A 24,651-nucleotide genomic window follows, 5' to 3' on the forward strand; every position below is an offset into this window, starting at 1 on the left:
TAAGATCTCCTCTCATCCTTCTAAATTCCAGTGTATACAAGCCTAGCCGTTCCAGTCTTTCAACATGTGACAGTCCCGCCATTCCGGGAATTAACCTAGTAAACCTACGCTGCACGACCTCAATAGCAAGAAATCCTTCCTCCAATTTGGAGACCAAAACAGCACACAGTACTCCAGGTGCGGTCTCACTAGGGCCCTGCACAGCTGCAGAAGGACCTCTTTGCTCCTATACTCAACTCCTCTTGTTATGAAGGCCAACATTCCATTGGCTTTCTTCACTGCCTGCTGTACCTGCATGCTTCCTTTCAGTGACTGATGCACTAGGACACCCAGATCCCGTTGTACGTCCCCTGTTGCTAACTTGACACCATTCAGATAATACTCTGCCTTCCTATTTTTCATATTTCATATTTTTTTCATATTTCAGATACAGCGCGGAAACAGGCCTTTTCGGCCCACCAAGTCCGCACCGCCCAGTGATCCCCGCACACTAACACTATCCTACACACACTAGGGACAATTTTTTACATATACCCAGTCAATTAACCTACATACCTGTACGTCTTTGGAGTGTGGGAGGAAACCGAAGATCTCGGAGAAAACCCACGCAGGTCACGGGGAGAACGTACAAACTCCTTACAGTACAGCACCCGTAGTCAGGATCGAACCTGAGTCTCCGGCGCTGCATTCGCTGTAAAGCAGCAACTCTACCGCTGCGCTACCGTGCCGCCCTATTCTTACCACAAGCAAGATAAAAATCACAATACATATTATAAAAAATCTCAAGGTTAATGAGACCCTGAGATGCATTGTTTGTGACTTTTCAAAATTCTGGAGGGTTCCCAGTAAATTCGAAAACAACAAAGACAAAGAGCAGGAAACTAGGAACCTGTAAATCAGTTAGCCTAATGTCTGTTACTGTGGGAACACTGTAACCCGTAATTAGGGAAATAGTAGCGGCATTTCTTTTTAATCCAGTCAAAGGATGAGGTCATTTTAGGATGAGCTGGCATTTTAGTTGTTCCTCCACAATTGCCCTTGAGAAGATGATAGACAATAGACAATAGGTGCAGGAGTAGGCCATTCGGCCCTTCGAGCCAGCACCACCATTCATAGAAACATAGAAAATAGGTGCAGGTGTAGGCCATTCGAGCCTGCACCGCCATTCCATCCAACTCAGTATCCTGTACCTGCCTTCTCTCCATAACCCCTGATCCCTTTAGCCACAAGGACCACATCTAACTCCCTCTTAAATATAGCCAATGAACTGGCCTCAACATTCAATGGGATCATGGCTGATCATTCTCAATCAGTACCCCGTCCCTGCCTTCTCCCCATACCCCCTGACTCCGCTGTCATTAAGAGCTCTATCTAGCTCTCTCGTGAATGCATTCAGAGAATCGGCCTCCACCGCCTTCTGAGGCAGAGAATTCCACGGATTTACAACTCTCTGACTGAAAAGGTTTTTCCTCATCTCTGTTCTAAATGGCCTACCTGTGGCGGATCAGGCCACTCCTTGGGTCAGCCCCTCGTTACGTGACGGACAGGCGTAAGGGGTTAAAAGTGAGACCAAGGGGAGGCGTGGCTCGTCCCTAGGAGAACTACGCTGTGGGCAGGAGCTCACAGCATAATAAAAGAATCTTACTAAAAACTGCCTGGCGTCTTGCCTTTTCTCTGGCCTCCGCCAGGCCACTACATTGGTGACCTCGACGGACATCACACGTAGCGATGTCGAACGATGATGCGCAACCCGGTCCTGCCGACCTCGGTCCTGCCGACCTCGATGCCGTCTCCCTCAAACTCCCGACCCTGTGGACCGAAGAGCCTGAGGTCTGGTTCCAGCAGGCAGAGGCACAGTTTGCTGTGCGAGGGGTAACCGTCGACTTGACGAAGTACTTTTATGTCGTCGGCGCCCTGGACCAGGCGACAGCAAGGCGAATAAAGCCTTACCTTAATGACCCCCCCGCGGATGACAAATATAAGGGCCTTAAAGAACTCCTTATCAGGAGGTTCGGCCTCAGCGACGCCGAGAGGGCAACTCGCGTTATGAGCCAGGGGGGGGCTCGGGGACCGACGGCCGTCGGCCCTTCTGGAGGACATGCTCGCCCTTATGGGCAACCACCCGCCCTAGCAGCCGCACAGCTGGGGGACGAGGAGATGGCCGCCTATCGTACAGCCGTGTCCGGCCTGCAGCTGGAGGACATTGTCTGTGGCCCCGGGGATACAACACTGTTGTGCGACACCTCCACTGGCCTGCCGCGGCCCATCGTCCCTGTCGTCTGGCATCGCAGGGTATTCGAGGTGCTCCACGGGCTGTCTCACCCCTCCATTCGGTCGACGGTGGCCCTTGCATCCTCCCGTTTCATGTGGCACGGGCTGCGTAAGCAGGTCGCACACTGGGCACGCACCTGCATCCCGTGCCAAACTTCAAAAATCCAGCGACACGTGCGTGCGCCTCTGCAAGAGTTTCGTGTCCCTCGGCAGCGCTTCGACCACATTCATGTGGACATCGTGGGGCCCCTGCCGCCGTCCCGGGGCATGACCCACCTCTTCACTGTGGTAGATCGCTTCACGCGGTGGCCGGAGGCCATTCCGCTGGCAGACACCTCGACGGCCACCTGCGCGCGGGCCTTGGCGGCGCACTGGATCGCCCGGTTCGGGGTGCCACTGGAGATTACATCCGACCGGGGGCCACAGTTCACTTCGGAACTGTGGTCGGCCATGGCAAGACTCTTGGGTGTCAGCCTACACCACACTACGGCGTACCATCCACAGTCGAACGGGTTGGTGGAACGCTTTCACCGCCAGCTGAAAGCTGCCCTGAAGGCTCGGCTCACGGGCCCAGACTGGGTGGACGCCCTGCCGTGGGTTTTGCTGGGGATCCGCACCGCACCCAAGGAGGACTTGGCCTCCTCCTCCGCCGAGTTGGTGTACGGGGCCCCCTTGACGGTTCCCGGGGAATTCATCCCACCAGCGCAGGGTCGAGTGGAGCAGCCTTCTGACGCCCTGCAACGTCTTCGGCAGACGGTGGGCAGGCTGGCACCTGTGCCCACGTCACGTCATGGGACCTTCCAGCCACACGTCCCTGCCGCTCTAGAGGACTGCCAGTTTGTGTTCCTGCGCAGGGACGCACACCGATCACTTCTCCAGCGGCCGTACGAGGGCCCCTTCCGGGTCCTGCAACACGGCTCGGCCACATTCGTTCTGGACATGGGGGGTCGCAGAGAGACTGTTTCGGTCGCACGGCTGAAGCCGGCACACGTGGACATTGATCGGCCGGTGCCGGTCGCGCAGCCCCGCCCGCGCGGTCGCCCCCCCGTCCAAGCTACCCCCTCCAGTGTCTGCTACAACCCCTCCACCTGTCGGTCAGTCGCCAGTCCCTGCGCCGGACATGGTGCGCACCCGGGCTGGTCGCCTCGTGCGCCCTCCTGTCCGTTTTGTAACTCCGGTTCTTGGGGGGGGGGTCCTGTGGCGGATCAGGCCACTCCTTGGGTCAGCCCCTCGTTATGTGACGGACAGGCGTAAGGGGTTAAAAGTGAGACCAAGGGGAGGCGTGGCTCATCCCTAGGAGAACTACGCTGTGGGCAGGAGCTCACAGCATAATAAAAGAATCTTACTAAAAACTGCCTGGCGTCTTGCCTTTTCTCTGGCCTCCGCCAGGCCACTACATACCCCTTATTCTTAAACTGTGGTGAGCTGACTTCTGGCACTGTCAGTCATTGATGTGTCGGTGTACCTGCAATGCTCTCAACGGGGGACTTCCATGATTTTCATCAGCGACAGTGAAGAAACAAGTGATATATTTCCAAGTCAAGATGGCGCTCGGCTTGGAGGGCAACTTCCAGGCAGTGGCAGTGCTCCAATGCCCTTGCTGCTCTCATGCTTCCAGTTGGTCGAGGTCATGGGTTGGTGTGTGCAGAGTCTTGGTGAGGAGCTACAGTGTACCCTGTAGATGGTATGAACTGATGCGACTGTGCATGGTTGGTAAGTGAGTGACTGCTTGTCGATGCGCGGCAAAGAAAACAGCGGATGCTGGCTTGAATCGAAGGTAGACACAAAACGCTGGAGTAACTCGGTGGGTCGGGCAGCATCTCTGGAGAGAAGGAATGGGCCACGTTTCGGGTCAAGACCCTTCTCCGGACTGATGTCAGGGGAGGCGGGTGGGACAAAGGTAGGATGTAGTCGGAGACAGGAGGACTGCTGGGTGAAACTGGGAAGGGGGAGGGGATCGGGAGGGAAAGGAGGGGGAGAATTGGGAAGGGGAGGGGATAGGGAGGGAAAGCTTCGACATTTACTCCAGCATTTTGTGCCTACCTTCGACCGCTTGCTGCTGGTGTGGCGATCAAGGGGGCTGCTGTATCTTGAGCGGTCTTGAGCTCTTTGGTCTTGTTGAAGATTCACTCATCCAGACAAGTGGAGAGTTGTGTACAGTTTTGGTCTCCTAATTTGAGGAAGGGCATCCTTGTAATCGAGGCAGTGCGGCGTAGGTTCACGAGATTGATCCCTGGGATGGCGGGACTGTCATGTGAGGAAATATTGGAAAGACTGGGCTTATATTCACTGGAGTTTAGAAGGATGAGAGGGGATCTTATAGAGACGTATAAAATTATAAAAGGACTGGACAAGCTCGATGCAGGAAAAATGTTCCCAATGTCGGGCGAGTCCAGAACCAGGGGCCACAGTCCTAGAATAAAGGGGAGGCCATTTAAAACTGAAGTGAGAAGGAACTTTTTCACCCAGAGAGTTGTGAATTTGTGGAATTCTCTGCCACAGAGGGCAGTGGAAGCCAAGTCACTGGATGGATTTAAGAGAGAGTTAGATAGAGCTCTAGGGGCTAGTGGAATCAAGGGATATGGGGAGAAGGCAGGCACGGGTTATTGATTGGGGACGATCAGCCATGATCACAATGAATGGCGGTGCTGGCTCAAAGGGCTGAATGGCCTCCTCCTGCACCTATTTTCTACGTCTATGTTTTCTATGAGTATGCCATCACAATTCTGGCCTTGAACCTTGTAGTCGGTGGATTGACTTTGCAGTGTTAGAAGGCTGGACAATAAACAATAGACAATAGGTGCAGGAGGAGGCCATTCGGCTCTTCGAGCCAGCACCGCCATTCAATGTGATCATGGCTGATCATTCTCAATCAGTACCCCGTTCCTGCCTGCTCCCTATACCACCTGGCTCCGCTATCCTTAAGAGCTCTATCTAGCTCTCTCTTGAATGCATTCAGAGAATTGGCCTCCACTGCCTTCTGAGGCAGAGAATTCCACAGATTCACAACTCTCTGACTAAAAAAGTTTTTCCTCATCTCAGTTCTAAATGGCCTACCCCTTATTCTTAAACTGTGGCCCCTTGTTCTGGACTCCCCCAACATCGGGAACATGTTTCCTGCCTCTAACGTGCCCAACCCCTTAATAATCTTGTACGTTTCGATAAGATCTCCTCTCATCCTTCTAAATTCCAGTGTATACAAGCCTAGTCGCTCCAGTCTTTCAACGTACGACAGTCCCGCCATTCCGGGAATTAACCTAGTAAACCTACGCTGCACGCCCTCAACAGCAAGAATATCCTTCCTCAAATTTGGAGACCAAAACTGCACACGGTACTCCAGGTGCGGTCTCACTAGGGCCCTGTACAACTGCAGAAGGACCTCTTTGCTCCGATACTCAACTCCTCTTGTTATGAAGGCCAACATTCCATTGGCTTTCTTCACTGCCTGCTGTACCTGCATGCTTGATACCTGCCACAGAATTGCTAGCACCGGAACCTGCTCTTGTAGCCACATGGTGTGTTTGACTACTCCAGTTGAGTTTCTGGTCAAGGGGGTGATTCCCAGGATATTAATAGTGTGGGGGGAATTCAATGGCATCAGTGCTGTTGCATGTCACTGGGGTGGGGGTCATAGCTTGAGTTTCTCATCAGAAAATTCTTAAAGACTCTAGTTAAGCAGAATGTATTTATGAAGGGCAAATTGTTTCATTAACTCTAAGAATGCAGTAAGCTCGGTGGATGGAGGAGAACAAGTTGGTGTCGTCTGTCTGGGTTTACAAACGTTATTCCCATTAAAGCACAAATAAGAGTTTGTGGCATTTGGATAGTACTTTAGCATGACTAGAGAATTGACTGATCAACAGAAAATGGAGTCACTTCAGTCGCTTGAGATTGCAAACTACATCAGTAGTGTGATGCCTTGCGATCAGTGTGAGGACCAAGTATTTGCAATCGATGGTGATGGCTGGGCAGAAAGGACTGGGTGTTTTGTCTCCAGATTTGCTGACGTTGCAAATATTCTGCAGCAAGAAAGTGCATTTGCTGCCCTTCTGCGAGTTTAAGCGAGTGACTAAAAACCCCTGTCCCACTTAGGCGATTTTTTTAGGCGACTGGGCGTGTAGGAAAATAACTGCAGATGCTGGTTTTCAAATCGAAGGTAGACACAAAATGCTGGAGTAACTCAGCGGGTCAGGCAGCATCTCTGGAGAGAAGGAATGGGTGACGTTTCAGGTCGAGACCCTTCTTGCGTCCGAAGAAGGGTCTCGACCCAAAACGTCACCCACTCCTTCTCTCCTGAGATGCTGCCTGACCCGCTGAGTTACTCCAGCATTTTGTGACTACAGGCGACTAGGCTGTTGCCACACGGTCGCCGGGGTGTCGCCTGTACGGCCGTGAGTCGTCTCCAAAGAGTCGTAGCATTTTTCCGGTCGCCGCTGGATTTTCAGAATGTTGACAATTTTTCGGCGACTGTTGGTTTAACGCCAATGATCGTAGCTTGACGTCTCCTGACGGGGGCGCTGTCGTAGGTTGTCGCCAGGTGACGTAGGTTGTCGCCGGTGCTGACTTCGGTGAATTCCATTGGCGACGACCTACGTCAACCGGCGACAGGTACCGGCGTCAAAACCTTTTTCAGTCAGAGAGTTGTAAATCTGTGGAATTCTCTGCCTCAGAAGGCAGTGGAGGCCAATTCTCTGAATGCATTCAAGAGAGAGCTAGATAGAGCTGTGAAGGATAGTGGAGTCAGGGGGTATGGGGAGAAGGTACTGATTGAGAATGATCAGCCATGATCACATTGAATGGCAGTGCTGGCTCGAAGAGCCGAATGGCCTCCTCCTGCACCTATTGTCTATTGAGAGACACTGCTTGTCATCTGTGAGATGGTCATCTTTCCACGTGCATCTTTCTTTTTCAGGAGGCTGGTTGGCTCACAGGTATAAAGGAGTCAGACTGGATACAGTACGGTGCTTCCAACAGCTCCAAGGGGCTGTTCCCCAAGAATTTCACTCAGCAGCAGGAATAGACTGTGGCCGCTGGTCTACCTGTGTGGAGGTCACCAGGAAAAAAAGCTGGACTGTGCTTCCCACACAGGGCCCCACCGCAACAAGAGGTTGCGTCTTTGGGTTTCTCAATGGCTGCTCGATGCCCGAGATGAAAAGCTGATCAGCAAGGTTCAAAGCATCAAACGACCACACAAACTACGCAGAGAGGCAGTGTGTATTAACCGAAGACGCAGGAAGCATGGCACCGGCCTCAATATATCTATTTTGAACAAAGTATGGAAATGAATATGTATTTCTTTATCGAAGTCCAATACTATGTTTCATTGTATTTTCCTGGGTATTCACACCACTCTTGAATGCACCCCTTACATATAATGGTATAATGGTTGGTGTAACGCTCCTGATCACACGTTTATTGCACTGTACAAAGAGTCAATCTGTTCAACGCATCATATAGTTCAGTGGCCTACCTGGTCAATACCGTGTGTACTTATTAATCTGTCGACTGCAAATTGTTTCTGTTCCATGTATTCGCAGAGCAGCCTTTTCTGTTCATGCAGTATAGGTGACCCTTTCTCGGATGCTTCTCCTCATCACGCGTGTCACTGCCTGCTCCCCGTCTCTCCCGGTGTTCCTCCTGAACCTTTTCGAACAAATTCTGTTGCTAATATTGCCAAATGAATCTGGGAAGTTGTGTTTGTAGTGTATCGTGCGTTAAAGATCGTTGCATTCAGAACGACGTTCGAGGGTTCAAGACTTTGCCCCCCCCCCCCCCCTCCCCCACCTCCTGGCCACCCGACGCTCCCCCCACCCCACAAACCAACGCAGGAATTTACAGGACTTGTGTGACAGGGAACAAAATTAAAAGGCGCGCCAGTTTACTGAAAACCATGACCTCTAGTTATCCTTGCAGCAAGTTTGAAATGCTTCATTCCGACTGGACGGAAGGTACCATCTCAAACTCTCACAATTAGTCGTTGTAAACCTAAGTATCGTATTGATGTGTGGATCTGTGATAATCGCTCACCATTTCACTGCTCGTGATGGAATAAAGAAAAACTAAACTATGCTGCTGTCCTTTGCCTTGTTATTTAAAGAGTGTGAACGAGCGTGGCGTCACTTTTTACCCATTAGACATAGGTTGGATTTTCTGCGCTGAATTTGCAGGAATAGACAATAGTACAAGAGTAGGACCATCTACCTGAAAGGATTCTGGGCTCCAGTGAGACTGTACCCCTGGAATGTTTGCAAACCTGGCCATGGCATTTCAGAAAGGACATTCGTGTGACAGTGGAAGTGCAAACAAAAGCAAACAACCTGGGATGAATTATAGGCAATAGACAACAGACAATAAGTGCAGGAGTAGGCCCTTCAAGCCAGCACCGACATTCAATGTGATCATGGCTGATCATTCTCAATCAGTACCCCGTCCCTGCCTTCTCCCCATACCCCCTGACTCCGCTATCCTTAAGAGCTCTAACTAGCTTCTCTCTTGAAAGCATCCAGAGAACTGCTCTCCACTGCCTTCTGAGGCAGTGAATTCCACAGATTCACAACTCTCTGACTGAAAAAGTTTTTCCTCATCTCCGTTCTAAATGGCCTATCCCTTATTCTTAAACTGTGGCCCCTGGTTATAGACTCCCCCAACATTGGGAACATGTTTCCTGCCTCTAGCGTGTCCAATCCCTTAATAATCTTATATGTTTCGATAAGAATAGCAGGGGAAATGCCAATCTTACACACGCTTTCGTTTCGTGCATAAAACTTCAAAGTTTTTGGGGTGATATATTTGATGTATTTACTAGTTTATTTAAGACAAAAATGGAACCTAGCATGGAAATGATTATCTTTGGAGATGTAAATAAATTAAATAAATTAAATATATCCCAAATCTCATTTTTGAATTAATATGTTGGAAACAGCACATTTGGAAGAAATGAGACTCCTCCTAATAGAAAAAAAAGACCAATTCTTATCGAGTTGGTCTCCATTTATTGACCTTGTGGAATCATGCGGTGTAATATCAGCATAAAATTAAAAATTCTGGGTTTGATTGAAAATTGATTAAGAATCTCCTTTCTGCTTTACTTTCGCACATTTTTTTTTTCTTTTTTTTCACTCTATACTCACTAATTTATTCTTTACTCTTCACTACTTCTTTCTTTCTCATTGCTTTTTAAAAAAGGAAGTTGTACAAATAATGTTTTAATAATTCTTGGCACCTGTAAAAAGGAACCATTAAAATGTAATGTGCTTACTTCCAAAGAAAAAAAAAAAAAAAAAAAAAAAAAGAATAGCAGGGGAAATCCAGCGGCTTCCGTTCAATTGTGCCATGGCTTTTTTCCCTTTTGGAAATTCCGCCTGGCGATGCGAACACCGTTGAAAGACTGGAGCAACTAGGCTTGTAGACACTGGAATTTAGAAGGATGAGAGGGGATCTTATCGAAACGTATAAGATTATTAAGGGGTTGGACACGTTAGAGGCAGGAAACATGTTCCCAATGTTGGGGGAGTCCAGAACAAGGGTCACAGTTTAAGAATAAGGGGTAGGCCATTTAGAACGGAGATGAGGAAAAACTTTTTCAGTCAGAGAGTTGTGAATCTGTGGAATTCTCTGCCTCAGAAGGCAGTGGAGGCCCATTCTCTGGATGCTTTCAAGAGAGAAGCTAGATAGAGCTCTTAAGGATAGCGGAGTCAGGGGGTATGGGGAGAAGGCAGGAACGGGGTACTGATTGAGAATGATCAGCCATGATCACATTGAATGGCGGTGCTGGCTCAAAGGGCCGAATGGCCTCCTCCTGCACCTATTGTCTAGGACATAATTCTATTCATGGAGCATTCTTTTCCACACTTTTGAAAACTTATTTTGACTTTGTTTAAACGATAGAATTACCTAGCACATTGCTTCTTTGCATGCCTCTTAATAACGATAGATTTCAACAAGTTTCATGGGGGGGAAAAAACTGCAGATGCTGGTTTAAATCGAAGGTAGACACAAGATGGTGGAGTAACTCAGCGGGTCAGGCGGCATCTCGGGAGGGAAGGAATGGGTGACGTTTCGGGTCGAGACCCTTCTTCAGACCGATGATAGGTCTCGACCCGAAACGTCACCCATTCCTTCTCTCCCGAGATGCTGCCTGACCCGCTGAGTTACCCCAACGTTTTGTGTCTACCTTCAACAAGTTTTATGGTCTTGCAAAATCACTGAATGGAGTCCGGCTAACAATTTTATAACTGAAGCAACTACTGATTTACGAAACAATTTAAAAATGGTCTGTAAATGGACTTTAAATTAAGCTATGAAGCAGACAGGACACGTGGCAGAGTTATTAAGAGTTATGTGACCCATGGTATTACCAATGAAGCAAATAAACATAGGGATACAAAGCATCGTGGCAATGACATCCAGCAATCCCGTGACTCAAGCTCAAATTTCACCATGGCAGCAAAAGAATTTAATTTCACTTAATTAAATAAATTAGTCATGAAAAAGGGTGATCCAAAGCCTATCTGCTTCATTAATGTCCTTCATGGAATGAAACCCACTACCCTTATTTAACAGGTAGTGTAAGAAAATAACTGCAGATGCTGGTACAAATCGAAGGTATTTATTTCACAAAATGCTGGAGTAACTCAGCAGGTCAGGCAGCATCTCAGGAGAGAAGGAATGGGTGACGTTTCAGGTCGAGACCCTTCTTCAGACTGAATTCTGAAGGGTCTCGACCCGAAACGTCACCCATTCCTTCTCTCCTGAGATGCTGCCTGACCTGCTGAGTTACCCTTATTTAACACATCAGTCTGAAGAAGGGTCTCGACTAGAAAAACTTCACCCATTCCTTCTCTCCAAGATGCTGCCTGACCTGCTGAGTTACTCCAGCATTTTGTGCCACCTTCGATTTGTACCAGCATCTGCAGTTATTTTCCTACACAACTTGTCGCTCCACTGCGACTTCTCCTCAAGGTATGTCCACTTTGAAGAAGTTCTCCTCCTCTCTTCGACGAGAGTTTAGCAACATGCTCTCTCGCTGCTCCCCCTCTGTGATTCCTCCTGTCCCCCAACCGACATCAGCCTGAAGAAGGGTCTCGACCCGAAACGTCACCCATTCCTTCTCTCCATAGATGCTGCCTGACCTGCTGAGATACTCCGGCATTTTGTGATGCCCTTATTCAATCTGGCTTTTATGGATCTCCGGATACATCGCAATGTGGTTGACTCTAAATTGCTCGTGGCAAATGACTTGGCAGGCCACTGTGCCAAAAGACCAACTATGGATAGACAATGATAGCTTCGCCAGCGACTTTGTACAGTCCTTGAAATGAACACAAAAGTTGAATGGATTCAAGTTCTCCCGCCTTGTGGCGTGTGGATAAAGGAAGGCTTTATAGAGAGTTGGGAAATGAACCCACAGCCTGCAGAAGAATATACGTACATTTTACGTGTTCTTATGGGCACAAACAGTGCCTTCAAAGCAGCAAATGACAGGTTCAGGATAGTGATCAAAACTCTATTTTTAGACAATAGGTGCAGGAGTAGGCCTTTCGGCCCATCGAGCCAGCACCGCCATTCAACGTGATCATGGCTGATCATTCTCAATCAGTACCCCGTTCCTGCCTTCTCCCCATACCCCCTGACTCCGCTATCCTTAAGAGCTCTATCTAGCTCTCTCTTGAATGCATTCAGAGAATTGGCCTCCACTGCCTTCTGAGGCAGAGAATTCCGCAGATTCACAACTCTCTGACTGAAAAAGTTTTTCCTCGTCTCCGTTCTAAATGGCCTACCCCTTATTCTTAAACTGTGGCCCCTGGTTCTGGACTCCACCAACATTGGGAACATGTTTCCTGCCTCTAACGTGTCCAACCCCTTTATAATCTTATACGTTTCGATAAGATCCCCTCTCATCCTTCTAAATTCCAGTGTATACAAGCCTAGTCGCTCCAGTCTTTCAACATATGACAGTCCCGCCATTCCGGGAATTAACCTGGTGAACCTACGCTGCACGCCCTCAATAGCAAGAATATCCTTCCTCAAATTTGGAGAGCAAAACTGCACACAGTACTCCAGGTGCGGTCTCACTAGGGCCCTGTACAACTGCAGAAGGACCTCTTTGCTCCTATACTCAACTTTATTGTGCGCACTGTACAAGCTGGGATTTTATTCCTTGGAGTGCAAGAGGCTGAGGAGTGATCCTATAGAGACATAGAAGATCACAAAGAAAGTAGACAGGATGAATGCACAGAGTCTTTATCCGAGAGTAGGTAAACCAAGAACCAGAGGACACCGATTTAAGGTGAAATGGGAAAGATTTAGCAGGAACCTGAGCAGCAACCTTTCCATGGAGCGAGTGGTGGGCATATGGAACGAGCTGCCAGAGGAAATAGTCAAGGCAGGTACGAAAACAATATTTAGACAATAGACAATAGGTGCAGGAGTAGGCCATTCGGCCTTTGAGCCAGCACTGCCATTCAATGTGATCATGGCTGATCATTCTCAATCAGTACCCCGTTCCTGCCTTCTCCCCATACCCCCTGACTCCACTATCCTTAAGAGCTCTATCTAGCTCTCTCTTGAAAGCATCCAGAGAATTGGCCTCCACTGCCTTCTGAAGCAGAGAGTTCCACAGATTCACAACTGACTGAAAAAGTTTTTCCTCATCTCCGTTCTAAAATGGCCTCCCCCTTATTCTTAAACTGTGGCCCCTGGTTCTGGACTCCCCCAACATTGGGAACATGTTTCCTGCCTCTAACATGTCCAACCGCTTAATAATCTTATATATACATTTGGTCAGGTACATGGATAGGAACGGTTTTAAGGAACATGGGCCAAACCCGGGCAGGTGGGACTAGTAGATGGGGCATCTTGGCTGGCATGGGCAAGTTGGGCCGAAAGGCCTGTTTCTATGCTGTATGACTTTATGATCTGACCCACGAGCCCATTTCCCACTCTTCACCTTCAGTTAACACTTGCATTTTCTTTGCTGTTTATTATCAATCCTCCATATCCTATCATTAATTCTTTGCCTGAAACTTCTCTCTTTTGCTCTGGTTTGTCCTTTTTTAGATTACAGAAAGAAGGAAAGGGATTGTTGTTCACTTCCTGATGCGTACTTATTCTCAGCAGATGGACGACGCGCCAACATAAACCAATCTCTCTCAGTAGTGGCCGCGCTCAGGAAACTACCTCACATGTGGGCATGTTACCAGATCCGAAACCCCTGCCAATCAAAGCCTTGCACAGTTCGACACCCCCTCAAATGCAATAAATGCTGTTTTTTCACTCATGTGGCCATTTGTTTTCAGCTGAACTTTCCAAGCTGCGAAGTCATTCCAAACATTTTCAAAGTGGATGTGGAGAGGATGTTTCCACTAGTGGGAGAGTCTAGAACCAGAGGTCACAGCCTCAGAATTAAAGGACGTGGTTTTAGGAAGGAGATGAGGAGAAATCTCTTTAGTGAGAGGGTGGTGAATCGGTGGAATTCTCTGCCACAGAAGGCTGTGGAGGCCAAGTCAGTGGATCTTTTTAAGGCAGAGATAGATAGATTCTTGATTAGTACTGGTGTCAGAGGTTGTGGGGTGAAGGCAGGAGAATGGGGTTAGGAGGGAGACAGATCGGCCGTGATTGAATGGTTGCGTAGACTTGATGGGCCGAGTGGCCTAACTCTACTACTATTCCTTATGACCTCCGGTCAACCATCGCCAAAGCATCATTTGAGTCAGCCCAATGCATATTTTCAAGATGCCATTTGTGTAGTCATTTGCTTGTTCTTCCCTCCATAGACATACTTGTAGGCCTCAGCAGCAGAGTGCATGTGTCACTTGCACTCAAGAGGATCGTTTGATTTATAGCCTTATTAATTTTTCCTAGACAATGAATGCATTGATACCCTACTTTGAAAAGTCAAAAACTTCCCAAAATTAGATAGAGCTGTTAAGGATAGCGGAGTCAGGGGGTATGGGGAGAAGGCAGGAACGGGGTACTGATTGAGAATGATCAGCCATGATCACATTGAATGGCGGTGCTGGCTCGAAGGGCCGAATGGCCTCCTCCTGCACCTATTGTCTATTACCTGCTGCCAACAGTCCACATGTGCATTTGTTGGTTGGTATTTGGGTTGTATTTTAAAAATCTATTTTAACAGTAGGTGAGACAACCTTTTCACCCAGAGGGTTGTGTATTTGTGGAATTCTCTGCCACAGAAGGCAGCGGAGGCCAATTCACTGGATGAATTTAAAAGAGAGTTAGATAGAGCTCTAGGGGCTAGTGGTATCGAGGGATATGGGGAGAAGGCAGGCACAGGTTACTGATTGTGGATGATCAGCCATGATCACAATGAATGGCGGTGCTGGCTCAAAGGGCCAAATGGCCTCCTCCTGCACCTATTTTTTATACGTGGAACATAATTGTCAACGTCTAACTGCCCACTTCTTCCACAACCCTCGGGGTTTGGCATCAATGAAAAGCAAGACTGGGATGAGATATACAAGAGGCAACTGGTTTTATATCAATGTTCACCATTAAAAATGACCCCACAATCTTTTAAGACTTGACAATATAAATATTTGACCAGAAGAGTTTGCTTTATATTACTAAGTCATCATCCAAGATTCTGATTGTTGTTGATTGTTGCAAACATTTGACCAGAAGAGTTTGCTTTATATTACTAGGAAAATAACTGCAGATGCTGGTTCAAATTGAAGGGAGACACAAAATGCGGGAGTAACTCAGCGGGTCAGGCAGCATCTCGGGAGAGAAGGAATGGGTGATGTAATAGATCGAGACCCTTCTTCAGTTAGAAGGATGAGAGGAGATCTTATCGAAACGTATAAGATTATTAAGGGGTTGGACACGTTAGAGGCAGGAAACATGTTCCCAATGTTGGGGGAGTCCAGAACAAGGGGCCACAGTTTAACAATAAGGGGTAGGCCATTTAGAACTGAGATGAGGAAAAACTTTTTCAGTCAGAGTTGTGAATCTGTGGAATTCTCTGCCTCAGAAGGCAGTGGAGGCCAATTCTCTGAATGCATTCAAGAGAGAGTTAGATAGAGCTCTTAATGATAGTGGAGTCAGGGGGTATGGGGAGAAGGCAGGAACGGGGTACTGATTGAGAATGATCAGCCATGATCACATTGAATGGCAGTGCTGGCTTGAAGGGCCGAATGGCCTCCTCCTGCACCTATTGTCTATTGTCCACCCATTCCTATTCTCTCCTGAGATGCTGCCTGACCCGCTGAGTTACTCCAGCATTTTGTGTCTGCCTTTGCTTTATATTACTAAGTCATCATCCAGGATGCTGATTGCTGTCGATTCCTTGCTCTCAGTTAAGGCTCTGGGCTGGTGAATAAATACACTGAATTTCACGCCCTGATTGTCCGCCGCTCGAATGAAGCCGCTGTTTGCCGTCATTGTGATTGCCTTTAAAGCGTCTCCAGTTCCGAAGATTGCAATGGAGCGGCTGTTGATTTTTGCGCTGGCTTTCAACCTGGAGGCTCGGACGGACGGGCGATCGGGGACAACCTTGATCCGCTGCAGCAGCTTCTGTGCCCGGGCCTTTTCTCCGGGGCCGCCTAACGTTTCCAAAATCGCCTGAAAGTCTTTCACCGCCGACTCGCAGGCGAACAGCTCCTTGCCCTCCACAAAGGCTTGCACTTTGGGCAGCACGCTCTCCTCCCTCTCCCGCGAAGCCTGCTCCGTCAGCACTCTCTCCTTGAAGACGAAGTGACAGCCCCCGTGGCTGACCGCCGAGACGAAGGCAATCAGGGTGGTGATGTCCAAATTGACGCGGTTGCAGAAGTCCGCCTTGACTTCAGTGGGGAAGGCGACGCTGGCCACGACGGTGGTCCGGTCTACTTTGTTCGCCCGCAAAGGCTCCTCGGGGTCTTCCGAAGAATCACTCGCGTGGTCCGCCTCCCCCATGACATCGATCGCTGAATTCACGGCAACTATATCTCCCCGCACCGACAGCCCCATCTTCTTCAGTCTCTCCGCCATTGGGCTGGAGATGCCGTTGTAGAATGCAAACACAACGTGCGGATTGCTGTACTGCACCAGTTGCTGCTGGCTGGCCTCCAGGTAATCCTCCGCTTGCTCGACAATACTTTTGTCGCCGTACTGGCCCCTCCCCACCCACACACTGTGCAAGGCCTCAGCCTTCCGGCCGATAGCCTTGACCCAGGTCAGGCCGCCGTTTGCCACGACGTCCACCACCAGTGACTGCTTTCCCCTGGAAGGCTCCTGGTAGTTGAAAACGTGCAAGACGCTGACCACATCCTCCAGGCTCTCGGCGGACTCGATGACCGCCCTCAGGTGGGTGAGGTTGGTGCTCTGCAGGTGCGATCCCCTCACTGAAACCTTGCCCGTTTCCACTTTGCGCAAGAACTTTAGCTCGGCCTTCAGCTTGCCGCAGAGCTTGGGCCCGCCTTGCAGCCCACCAGCGCGCGACTGGGATAGTGCCTCCGCCCTTTCCAGCAGTTCCCGAGCTTCCGCGATCCTCTCCGACAGAATCTTCTGCAGGGACATGGCATCGCTATAACAACAACAACAAAAAAACATTTTGGTTGGGTATTGTCACGGGAGGAAGACATCCATTTTATTCAGATGGGCAACAGATGGAAACACAGTCACAAACAAGTGAATTGAGGACTGAAGAAAGGGTCTCAACCCGTCACTCGTCCAGAGATGCTGCCTGTCCCGCTGAGTTACTCCAGCATTTTGCGTCCGTCTTCGGCGCAGTGAGGTTAAAAAAAAAGAGGAAAAGAGCCGAGCGCTTTCGCAAGGAGTACAAACGGGGGTCAAAAAATGGGGAAATTTACACACAAAATTACCAGTTTCAAATCTCTTTTAGAAACATAGAAAATAGGTGCAGGAGTAGGCCATTCGGCCCTTCGAGCCTGCACCGCCATTCAATATGATCATGGCTGATCATCCAACTCAGTAACCTGCACCTGCTTTCTCTCCATACCCACTGATACCTTTAGCCACAAGGGCCACATCTAACTCCCTCTTAAATATAGCCTAAATGCACTTTAGTGCATTACAACGTAAAAAACGGACATTACAAAATAATGTGAATATGTCACTGAATACTAATAACATTTTGAAGTAAATTCGCACATTAATTGATAATCAATAGACAATAGGTGCAGGAGTAGGCCATTCAGCCCTTCAAGCCAGCACCGCCATTCAATGTGATCATGGCTGATCATTCTCAATCAGTACCCCGGTCCTGCCTTCTCCCCATACCCCCTGACTCCGCTATCATTAAGAGCTCTAACTCTCTCCCGAATGCATTCAGAGAACTGGCCTCAACTGCCTTCTGAGGCAGAGAATTCCACAGGTTTACAACTCTCTGACTGAAAAAGTTTTTCCTCATAGAAACATAGAAAATAGGTGCAGGAGTAGGCCATTCGGCCCTTCGAACCTGCACCGCCATTCATCTCCGTTCTAAATGGCCTACCCCCATTCTTAAACTGTGGCCCCTTGTTCTGGACTCCCCCAACATTGGGAACATGTTTCCTGCCTCTAACGTGTCCAACCCCTTAATAATCTTATACGTTTCGATAAGATCCCCTCTCAAGCCTAGTCGCTCCAGTCTTTCAACATATGATAGTCCCGCCATTCCGGGAATTAACCTAGTAAACCTACGCTGCACGCCCTCAATAGCAAGAATATCCTTCCTCAAATTTGGAGACTAAAACTGTACACAGTACTCCAGGTGCGGTCTCACTAGGGCCCTGTACAACTGCAGAAGGGCCTCTTTGCTCCTATACTCAACTCCTCTAGTTATGAAGGCCAACATTCCATTGACTTTCTTCACTGCCTGCTGTACCTGCATGCTTCCTTTCAGTGACTGATGCACTAGGACACCCAGATCACGTTGTACGTCCCATTTTCCTAACTTGACACCATTCAGATAATAATCTGCCTTCCTATTCTTACCACCAAAGTGGATAACCTCACAGCCCAAAAAGGTGGTAATTGGCTTTTCTGCTGCGTTTTACATTTTAACCCTGTCTTAATTAATTTAGTTATATAATCTTGCACTTCAATTTAATATTTGCTCATGACAGTTCCACCACTGATTTTCTGGCACTCTTGGTTCCAGAGCTTTGCTGGTTTATCCAGCGGGCCAAGGAAGTCGCTCGGCGATGGGGATAGATGTGCTGGCTCCAGCTGGGCTGGAGTTCCAGAGCCCCAACCGCAAGTTGCCAACTCAACCCACCGATCGGCCATGGAAGTCCCGATAAGGTTGAGATTGGCTGCGTTGCCCAGCCTAGGTGCCACATTTTCGGGGAGACTTCTAGGGCGCGGGGGGGTTTCTCGCGGAACCCCTAGCGACCTCTAACAGAACCCTAGTGTTCATTACAAGTCTATATTCACAAAATGCTGGAGTAACTCAGCAGGTCAGGCAGCATCTCAGGAGAGAAGGAATGGGTGACGTTTCGCGTCGAGACCCTTCTTTAGAATGACGAAGGGTCTTGACCCGAAACGTCACCCATTCCTTCTCTCCTGAGATGCTGCCTGACCTGCTGAGTTACTCCAGCATTTTGTGAATAAACACCTTCGATTTGTACCAGCATCTGCAGTTATTTTCTTATATTACAAGTCTATACATCGTTTATATTTTTTTTCGATCCGATTTCTTCGTTTATTTGGCAAAGTGAAAAACGCAGAAACCATTCAAAAAGCGGGAAAATAGATTTTTAAACCTCGGAAAACAGGAAAATTCACATGCCCGTCGGTGTAAACCAGCGTCTGCAGTTCCTTCCTGCACATGAATTAAGGACCCTGGACATTAAGCTCCTGGCAGATCGATAGTCAATGCTGTTATTCGTGACTCAATTGAAAGGTCTATTCCCAATACCAATTGTCTATTCCAAGGTCTATTCCCGGTATTATTCCAAATATTAGGCTGACACTTCGTGCAGTGCAGTGGTGAAGGAGCGCGCCACAAAAAATTAAAACCAAAGATGGCAAAAGGTCACATGCTGCTGGAGTTTTGAACCAAGGGTGGTACAACAAGTCCTGATCAACATTGTGGCTCAACAATAGACAATAGGTGCAGGAGGAGGCCATTCGGCCCTTCGAGCCAGCACCACCATTCAATGTGATCATGGCTGATCATTCTCAATCAGTACCCCGTTCCTGCCTTCTCCCCATACCCCCTGACTCCGCTATCCTTAAGAGCTCTATCTAGCTTCTCTCTTGAAAGCATCCAGAGAATTGGCCTCCACTGCCTTCTGAGGCAGAGAATTCCACAGATTCACAACTCTCCGACTGAAAAAGTTTTTCCTCATCTCCGTTCTAAATGGCCTACCCCTTATTCTTAAACTGTGGCCCCTTGTTCTGGACTCCCCCAACATTGGGAACATGTTTCCTGCCTCTTTCATGTTTCCTGCCTCTAACGTGTCCAACCCCTACTGCGGCATGGTAGCGCAGCGGTAGAGTTGTTGCTTTACAGCGAATGCAGCGCCGGAGACTCAGGTTCGATCCTGACTACGGGTGCTGCACTGTAAGGAGTTTGTACGTTCTCCCCGTGACCTGCGTGGGTTTTCTCCGAGATCTTCGGTTTCCTCCCACACTCCAAAGACTGAAAAAGTTTTTCCTCGTCTCCGTTCTAAATGGCCTACCCCTTATTCTTAAACTGTGGCCCCTGGTTCTGGACTCCACCAACATTGGGAACATGTTTCCTGCCTCTAACGTGTCCAACCCCTTAATAATCTTATACGTTTCGATAAGATCTCCTCTCATCCTTCTAAATTCCAGTATATACAAGCCTAGTCGCTCTGGTCTTTCAAGCAGCAGCTCCAGCAGCATGATGATACAATCTCCAAAGTTCTTCATTTAACTTAAAAGTCATTTGGGACATCCTGTGGTCATCGATGGCACTGCGTAGCAGATGCCGTGTGAACATATATAGGAACTGCAGATGCTGGAAACTTGAGTGAAACATAGTGTTGGAGTAACTCAGCGGGGCGGGCAGCATCTGTGGAGGGAATGGTGGAAGAGCAGTGGGAATCAGTTCAGTTCAGTTTAGTTTTTGTCACGTGTACTGAGGAACAGTGGGAAAGCTTTTGTTGCGTACTATCCAGTCAGCGGAAAGACAATACAATGATTACACACTCACACACTATCCCCCCCCCCACACACACACCCCCCCCCCACACACACTCCCCCCCACACACACACCCCCCACACACACTCCCCCCCCACACAGACACACCCCACACCAATCCCCCCCCACCACACCCCACACACTCCCCCCCACCATACACTCCCCCCCCACACACATACTATCCCCCCCAAACACACTCCCCCCCACACACACTCCTCCTCACACTCCCCCCCCACCCCCCACACACACCCCCCACACACTCCCCCCCCCACACACACACACCCCACACACACACACCCCCCACACACTCCCCCCCCACACACACACACTCCCCCCCCACACACCCCCCCCCCACACACACTCCCCCCCACACACACTCCCCCCCACACACACTCCCCCCCCACACACTACCCCCCCCACACACTCCCCCCACACACTCACTGCCCCCCCACACACTCCCCCCCCACCCACACACACTCCCCCCCCACACACACTATCCCCCCCACACACACACTCCCTCCCCACACACTCCCCCCCCACACACACTCCCTCCCCACACACACTCCCCCCCCCCACACACACACTCCCTCCCCACACACACTCCCCCCCCACACACTCCATCCCCACACACCCCCCCCACACACACTCCCCCCCCACACACACCCCCCCCCACACACACACCATCCCCACACTCCCCCCCCACACACACTCCCTCCCCACACACACTCCCCCCCACCACACTCCCCCCCCCACACACACTCCCTCCCCACACACACTCCCTCCCCACACACACTCCCCCCCCCACACACTCCCCCCCCACACACTCCCCCCCCCACACACACTCCCCCCCCCACACACACTCCCCCCCCACACACACTCCCCCCCCACACACACTCCCCCCCACACACACTCCCCCCCACACACACACACTCCCCCCCCACACACACTCCCCCCCCACACACACTCCCCCCCCCACACACATCCCCCCCCCACACACACTCCCCCCACACACACACACTCCCCCCCCCACACACACTCCCCCCCCACACACTCCCCCCCCCACACACTCCCCCCCCACACACACTCCCTCCCCACACACACTCCCCCCCACACACACTCCCCCCCACACACACTCCCTCCCCACACACACACTCCCTCCCCACACACACTCCCCCCCCCACACACACACTCCCTCCCCACACACACTCCCTCCCCACACACACACTCCCTCCCCACACACTCCCTCCCCACACACTCCCCCTCCCCACACACACTCCCTCCCACACACACTCCCTCCCACACACACACTCCCTCCCCACACACTCCCTCCCCACACACTCCCCTCCCACACACACTCCCTCCCCACACACACTCCCCCCCCACACACACACTCCCCCCCCACACACACTCCCCCCCCCCACACACTCCCCCCCCCACACACACTCCCCCCCCACACCCACACTCCCTCCCCACACTCCCCCCCCACACACTCCATCCCCACACACACTCCCCCCCCACACACACTCCCCCCCCACACACACCCCCCCACACACACACTCCCCCCCACACACACACTCCATCCCCACACACACTCCCCCCCCCACACACACTCCCTCCCCACACACACTCCCCCCCACACACACTCCCCCCCCCCACACACACACTCCCTCCCCACACACACTCCCTCCCACACACACACTCCCTCCCCACACACACTCCCTCCCCACACACACTCCCCCCCCACACACACTCCCTCCCCACACACACTCCCCCCCACACACACACTCCCCCCCCCACACACACACTCCCCCCCCCACACACACACACTCCCCCCCACACACACTCCCCCCCCCCACACACACTCCCCCCCCCCCACACACACTCCCCCCCCCCACACACACACACACTCCCCCCCACACACACACTCCCCCCCCCCCACACACACTCCCCCCCCCACACCCCCCCCCCCACACACACTCCCCCCCACACACACACTCCCCCCCCCCACACACTCCCCCCCCCACACACTCTCCCCCCCCCACACACACTCCCCCCCACACACACTCCCCCCCCCCACACACACTCCCCCCCCCACACACACTCCCCCCCCACACACTCCCCCCCCCACACACACTCCCCCCCCCACACACACTCCCCCCCCCACACACACTCCCCCCCCACACACACTCCCCCCCCCACACACACTCCCCCCCCCACACACACTCCCCCCCACACACACTCCCCCCCCACACACACTCCCCCCCCCACACTCTCCCCCCCCCACACACTCCCCCCCCCCACACACACTCCCCCCCCCCACACACACTCCCCCCCCACACACACTCCCCCCCCCACACACACTCCCCCCCACACACACTCCCCCCCCCCCACACACACTCCCCCCCCCCCACACACACACTCCCCCCCACACACACTCCCCCCCCCACACACACTCCCCCCCCCACACTCTCCCCCCCCCCACACACACTCCCCCCCCACACACACTCCCCCCCCACACACACTCCCCCCCCCCACACACACTCCCCCCCACACACACTCCCCCCCCCACACTCTCCCCCCCCCACACACACTCCCCCCCCCACACACACTCCCCCCCCCCACACACACTCCCCCCCCCCCACACACACTCCCCCCCCACACACACTCCCCCCCACACACTCTCCCCCCCCCCCACACACACTCCCCCCCCACACACACTCCCCCCCCACACACTCTCCCCCCCCCCACACACTCTCCCCCCCCCACTCTCCCCCCCCCCACACACTCTCCCCCCCCCCCCCCACTCTCCCCCCCCCCCACACACACTCCCCCCCCCCACACACACTCCCCCCCCCCACACACACTCCCCCCCCACACACTCTCCCCCCCCCCACTCTCCCCCCCCCCCCACACACACTCCCCCCCCACACACTCTCCCCCCCCCCACTCTCCCCCCCCACACACTCTCCCCCCCCCCCACTCTCCCCCCACACACTCTCCCCCCCCCACTCTCCCCCCCCCCCCCCACACACACTCCCCCCCACACACACTCCCCCCCCACACACACTCCCCCCCACACACACTCCCCCCCCACACACACTCCCCCCCCACCCACTCTCCCCCCCCCCCCACACACACTCCCCCCCCCACACACACTCCCCCCCCACAACACTCTCCCCCCCCCCACTCTCCCCCCCCCCCCCCCACACACTCTCCCCCCCCCACACACACACACACCGTCCTTGCGACCGTCCCGTTGCTGCGAGCAGCCAGGCCCCAGTCACTGTATCTCTTTCTATTTCTCTCTCTCTCTCTCTCTCTCTCTCTGTGCCCCCTGTGTTACCCGGTGGTGCGGCGGCCTGCAGTTCCCTCCCTCCCGCCTGGCGCGGCCTTGCTGCCGGAATCAGGTCAGTGAAGCACCGCGCCACGTCCCGTCCGCTCCGCACACGGCCGCCATGTTGGTGAGGGCAGCGAGTGACTGGTGCTGAGGGGGGCGGCCGCCATGTTGGTGAGGGCAGCGAGTGACTGATGGTGAGGGGGGGCGGCCGCCATGTTGGTGAGGGCAGCGAGTGACTGGTGGTGAGGGGGGGGGGGCGGCCGCCATGTTGGTGAGGGCAGCGAGTGACTGGTGGTGAGGGGGGGCGGCCGCCATGTTGGTGAGGGCAGCGAGTGACTGGTGGTGAGGGGGCAGCCACCATTTCATGTTAGGCTTGTCATGATGTTGAAAGGGCAATGAGCAAAGGGATTTAGTGGCATGGGTACAAAGTGGGCTCAATAACCGTAGTGCTGTTGTATTGTCTCTCGGATTGTGTGTGTACGGTAGTCTATCGCTATCTCTATATCTCCCCCCATCTGGCTTCATCTGTCCATCAGGTTCTTACCAGGATCCATCACAAATAAATAAATAAAGGCTGCTTGGTGGATTGGAAGGGTTGTCAGAATAAAGAAATAATGATATGAAAATATCCAGATGACAAAGGGTCCATTGTCCTCATCTCCAAATGACCACAGCAGTCAAATCTCTACTAATTAATAATCAATAGCACATCCAAGGCATGAAAATCTAATGTGAATAGTCTTAGGAACCATATATTAGCTTATTCTCCAAATCATAAATATATCTCAAACATTCATCCATGATTTGCCACTATTTTGTGGGGAAAAATAAAATCTAGATCAGTTTGGAATTTGTGTGTGCTTATATTTATTGCTCTGCTCATTGATTGATAAAATACATCTATTGATGGTCCTGAACACATCATCAGTGATGC

At 51.5% G+C, this 24,651-nt stretch overlaps 2 protein-coding genes across 3 annotated transcripts in view; one reads left to right on the forward strand and one right to left on the reverse strand.

The window, feature by feature from the left end:
* The window catches only part of LOC144593039 (amphiphysin-like), a 149,851-nt gene extending 141,445 nt beyond the window's left edge, over positions 1-8,406 (forward strand). Inside the window, exon 36 of the mRNA XM_078398452.1 lies at positions 7,184-8,406. Coding sequence (XP_078254578.1) covers positions 7,184-7,291 — 108 coding nt within the window. The 3' untranslated portion in view covers positions 7,292-8,406. The remainder of the gene's footprint in view (positions 1-7,183) is intronic.
* Positions 8,407-14,373: 5,967 nt separating this feature from the next.
* Positions 14,374-23,836, reverse strand: c4h7orf25 (chromosome 4 C7orf25 homolog). 2 transcript variants are annotated; one of them, XM_078398736.1, is made up of 2 exons: positions 23,724-23,836; positions 14,374-16,792 (listed from the first exon to the last, which is right to left on the reverse strand). In XM_078398736.1, the coding sequence occupies exon 2, from the start codon at positions 16,783-16,785 to the stop codon at positions 15,532-15,534; it is 1,254 nt and encodes a 417-aa protein (XP_078254862.1). In that variant the 5' UTR covers positions 16,786-16,792; positions 23,724-23,836; the 3' UTR covers positions 14,374-15,531. The 2 variants fall into 2 exon arrangements, with proteins under 2 accessions (XP_078254862.1, XP_078254863.1); XM_078398737.1 differs by lacking the exon at positions 23,724-23,836 and adding an exon at positions 23,618-23,699.
* Between the last annotated feature and the right edge of the window lie 815 nt (positions 23,837-24,651).

The sequence above is a fragment of the Rhinoraja longicauda genome, chromosome 4, assembly GCF_053455715.1.
Source record: "Rhinoraja longicauda isolate Sanriku21f chromosome 4, sRhiLon1.1, whole genome shotgun sequence".
Classification (NCBI taxonomy): domain Eukaryota; kingdom Metazoa; phylum Chordata; class Chondrichthyes; order Rajiformes; family Arhynchobatidae; genus Rhinoraja; species Rhinoraja longicauda.

Excerpts from the sequence above, each read along its gene's own strand:
- c4h7orf25 (XM_078398736.1), bottom strand. The coding sequence starts at position 16,785 with ATGTCCCTGCAGAAGATTCTGTCGGAGAGGATCGCGGAAGCTCGGGAA.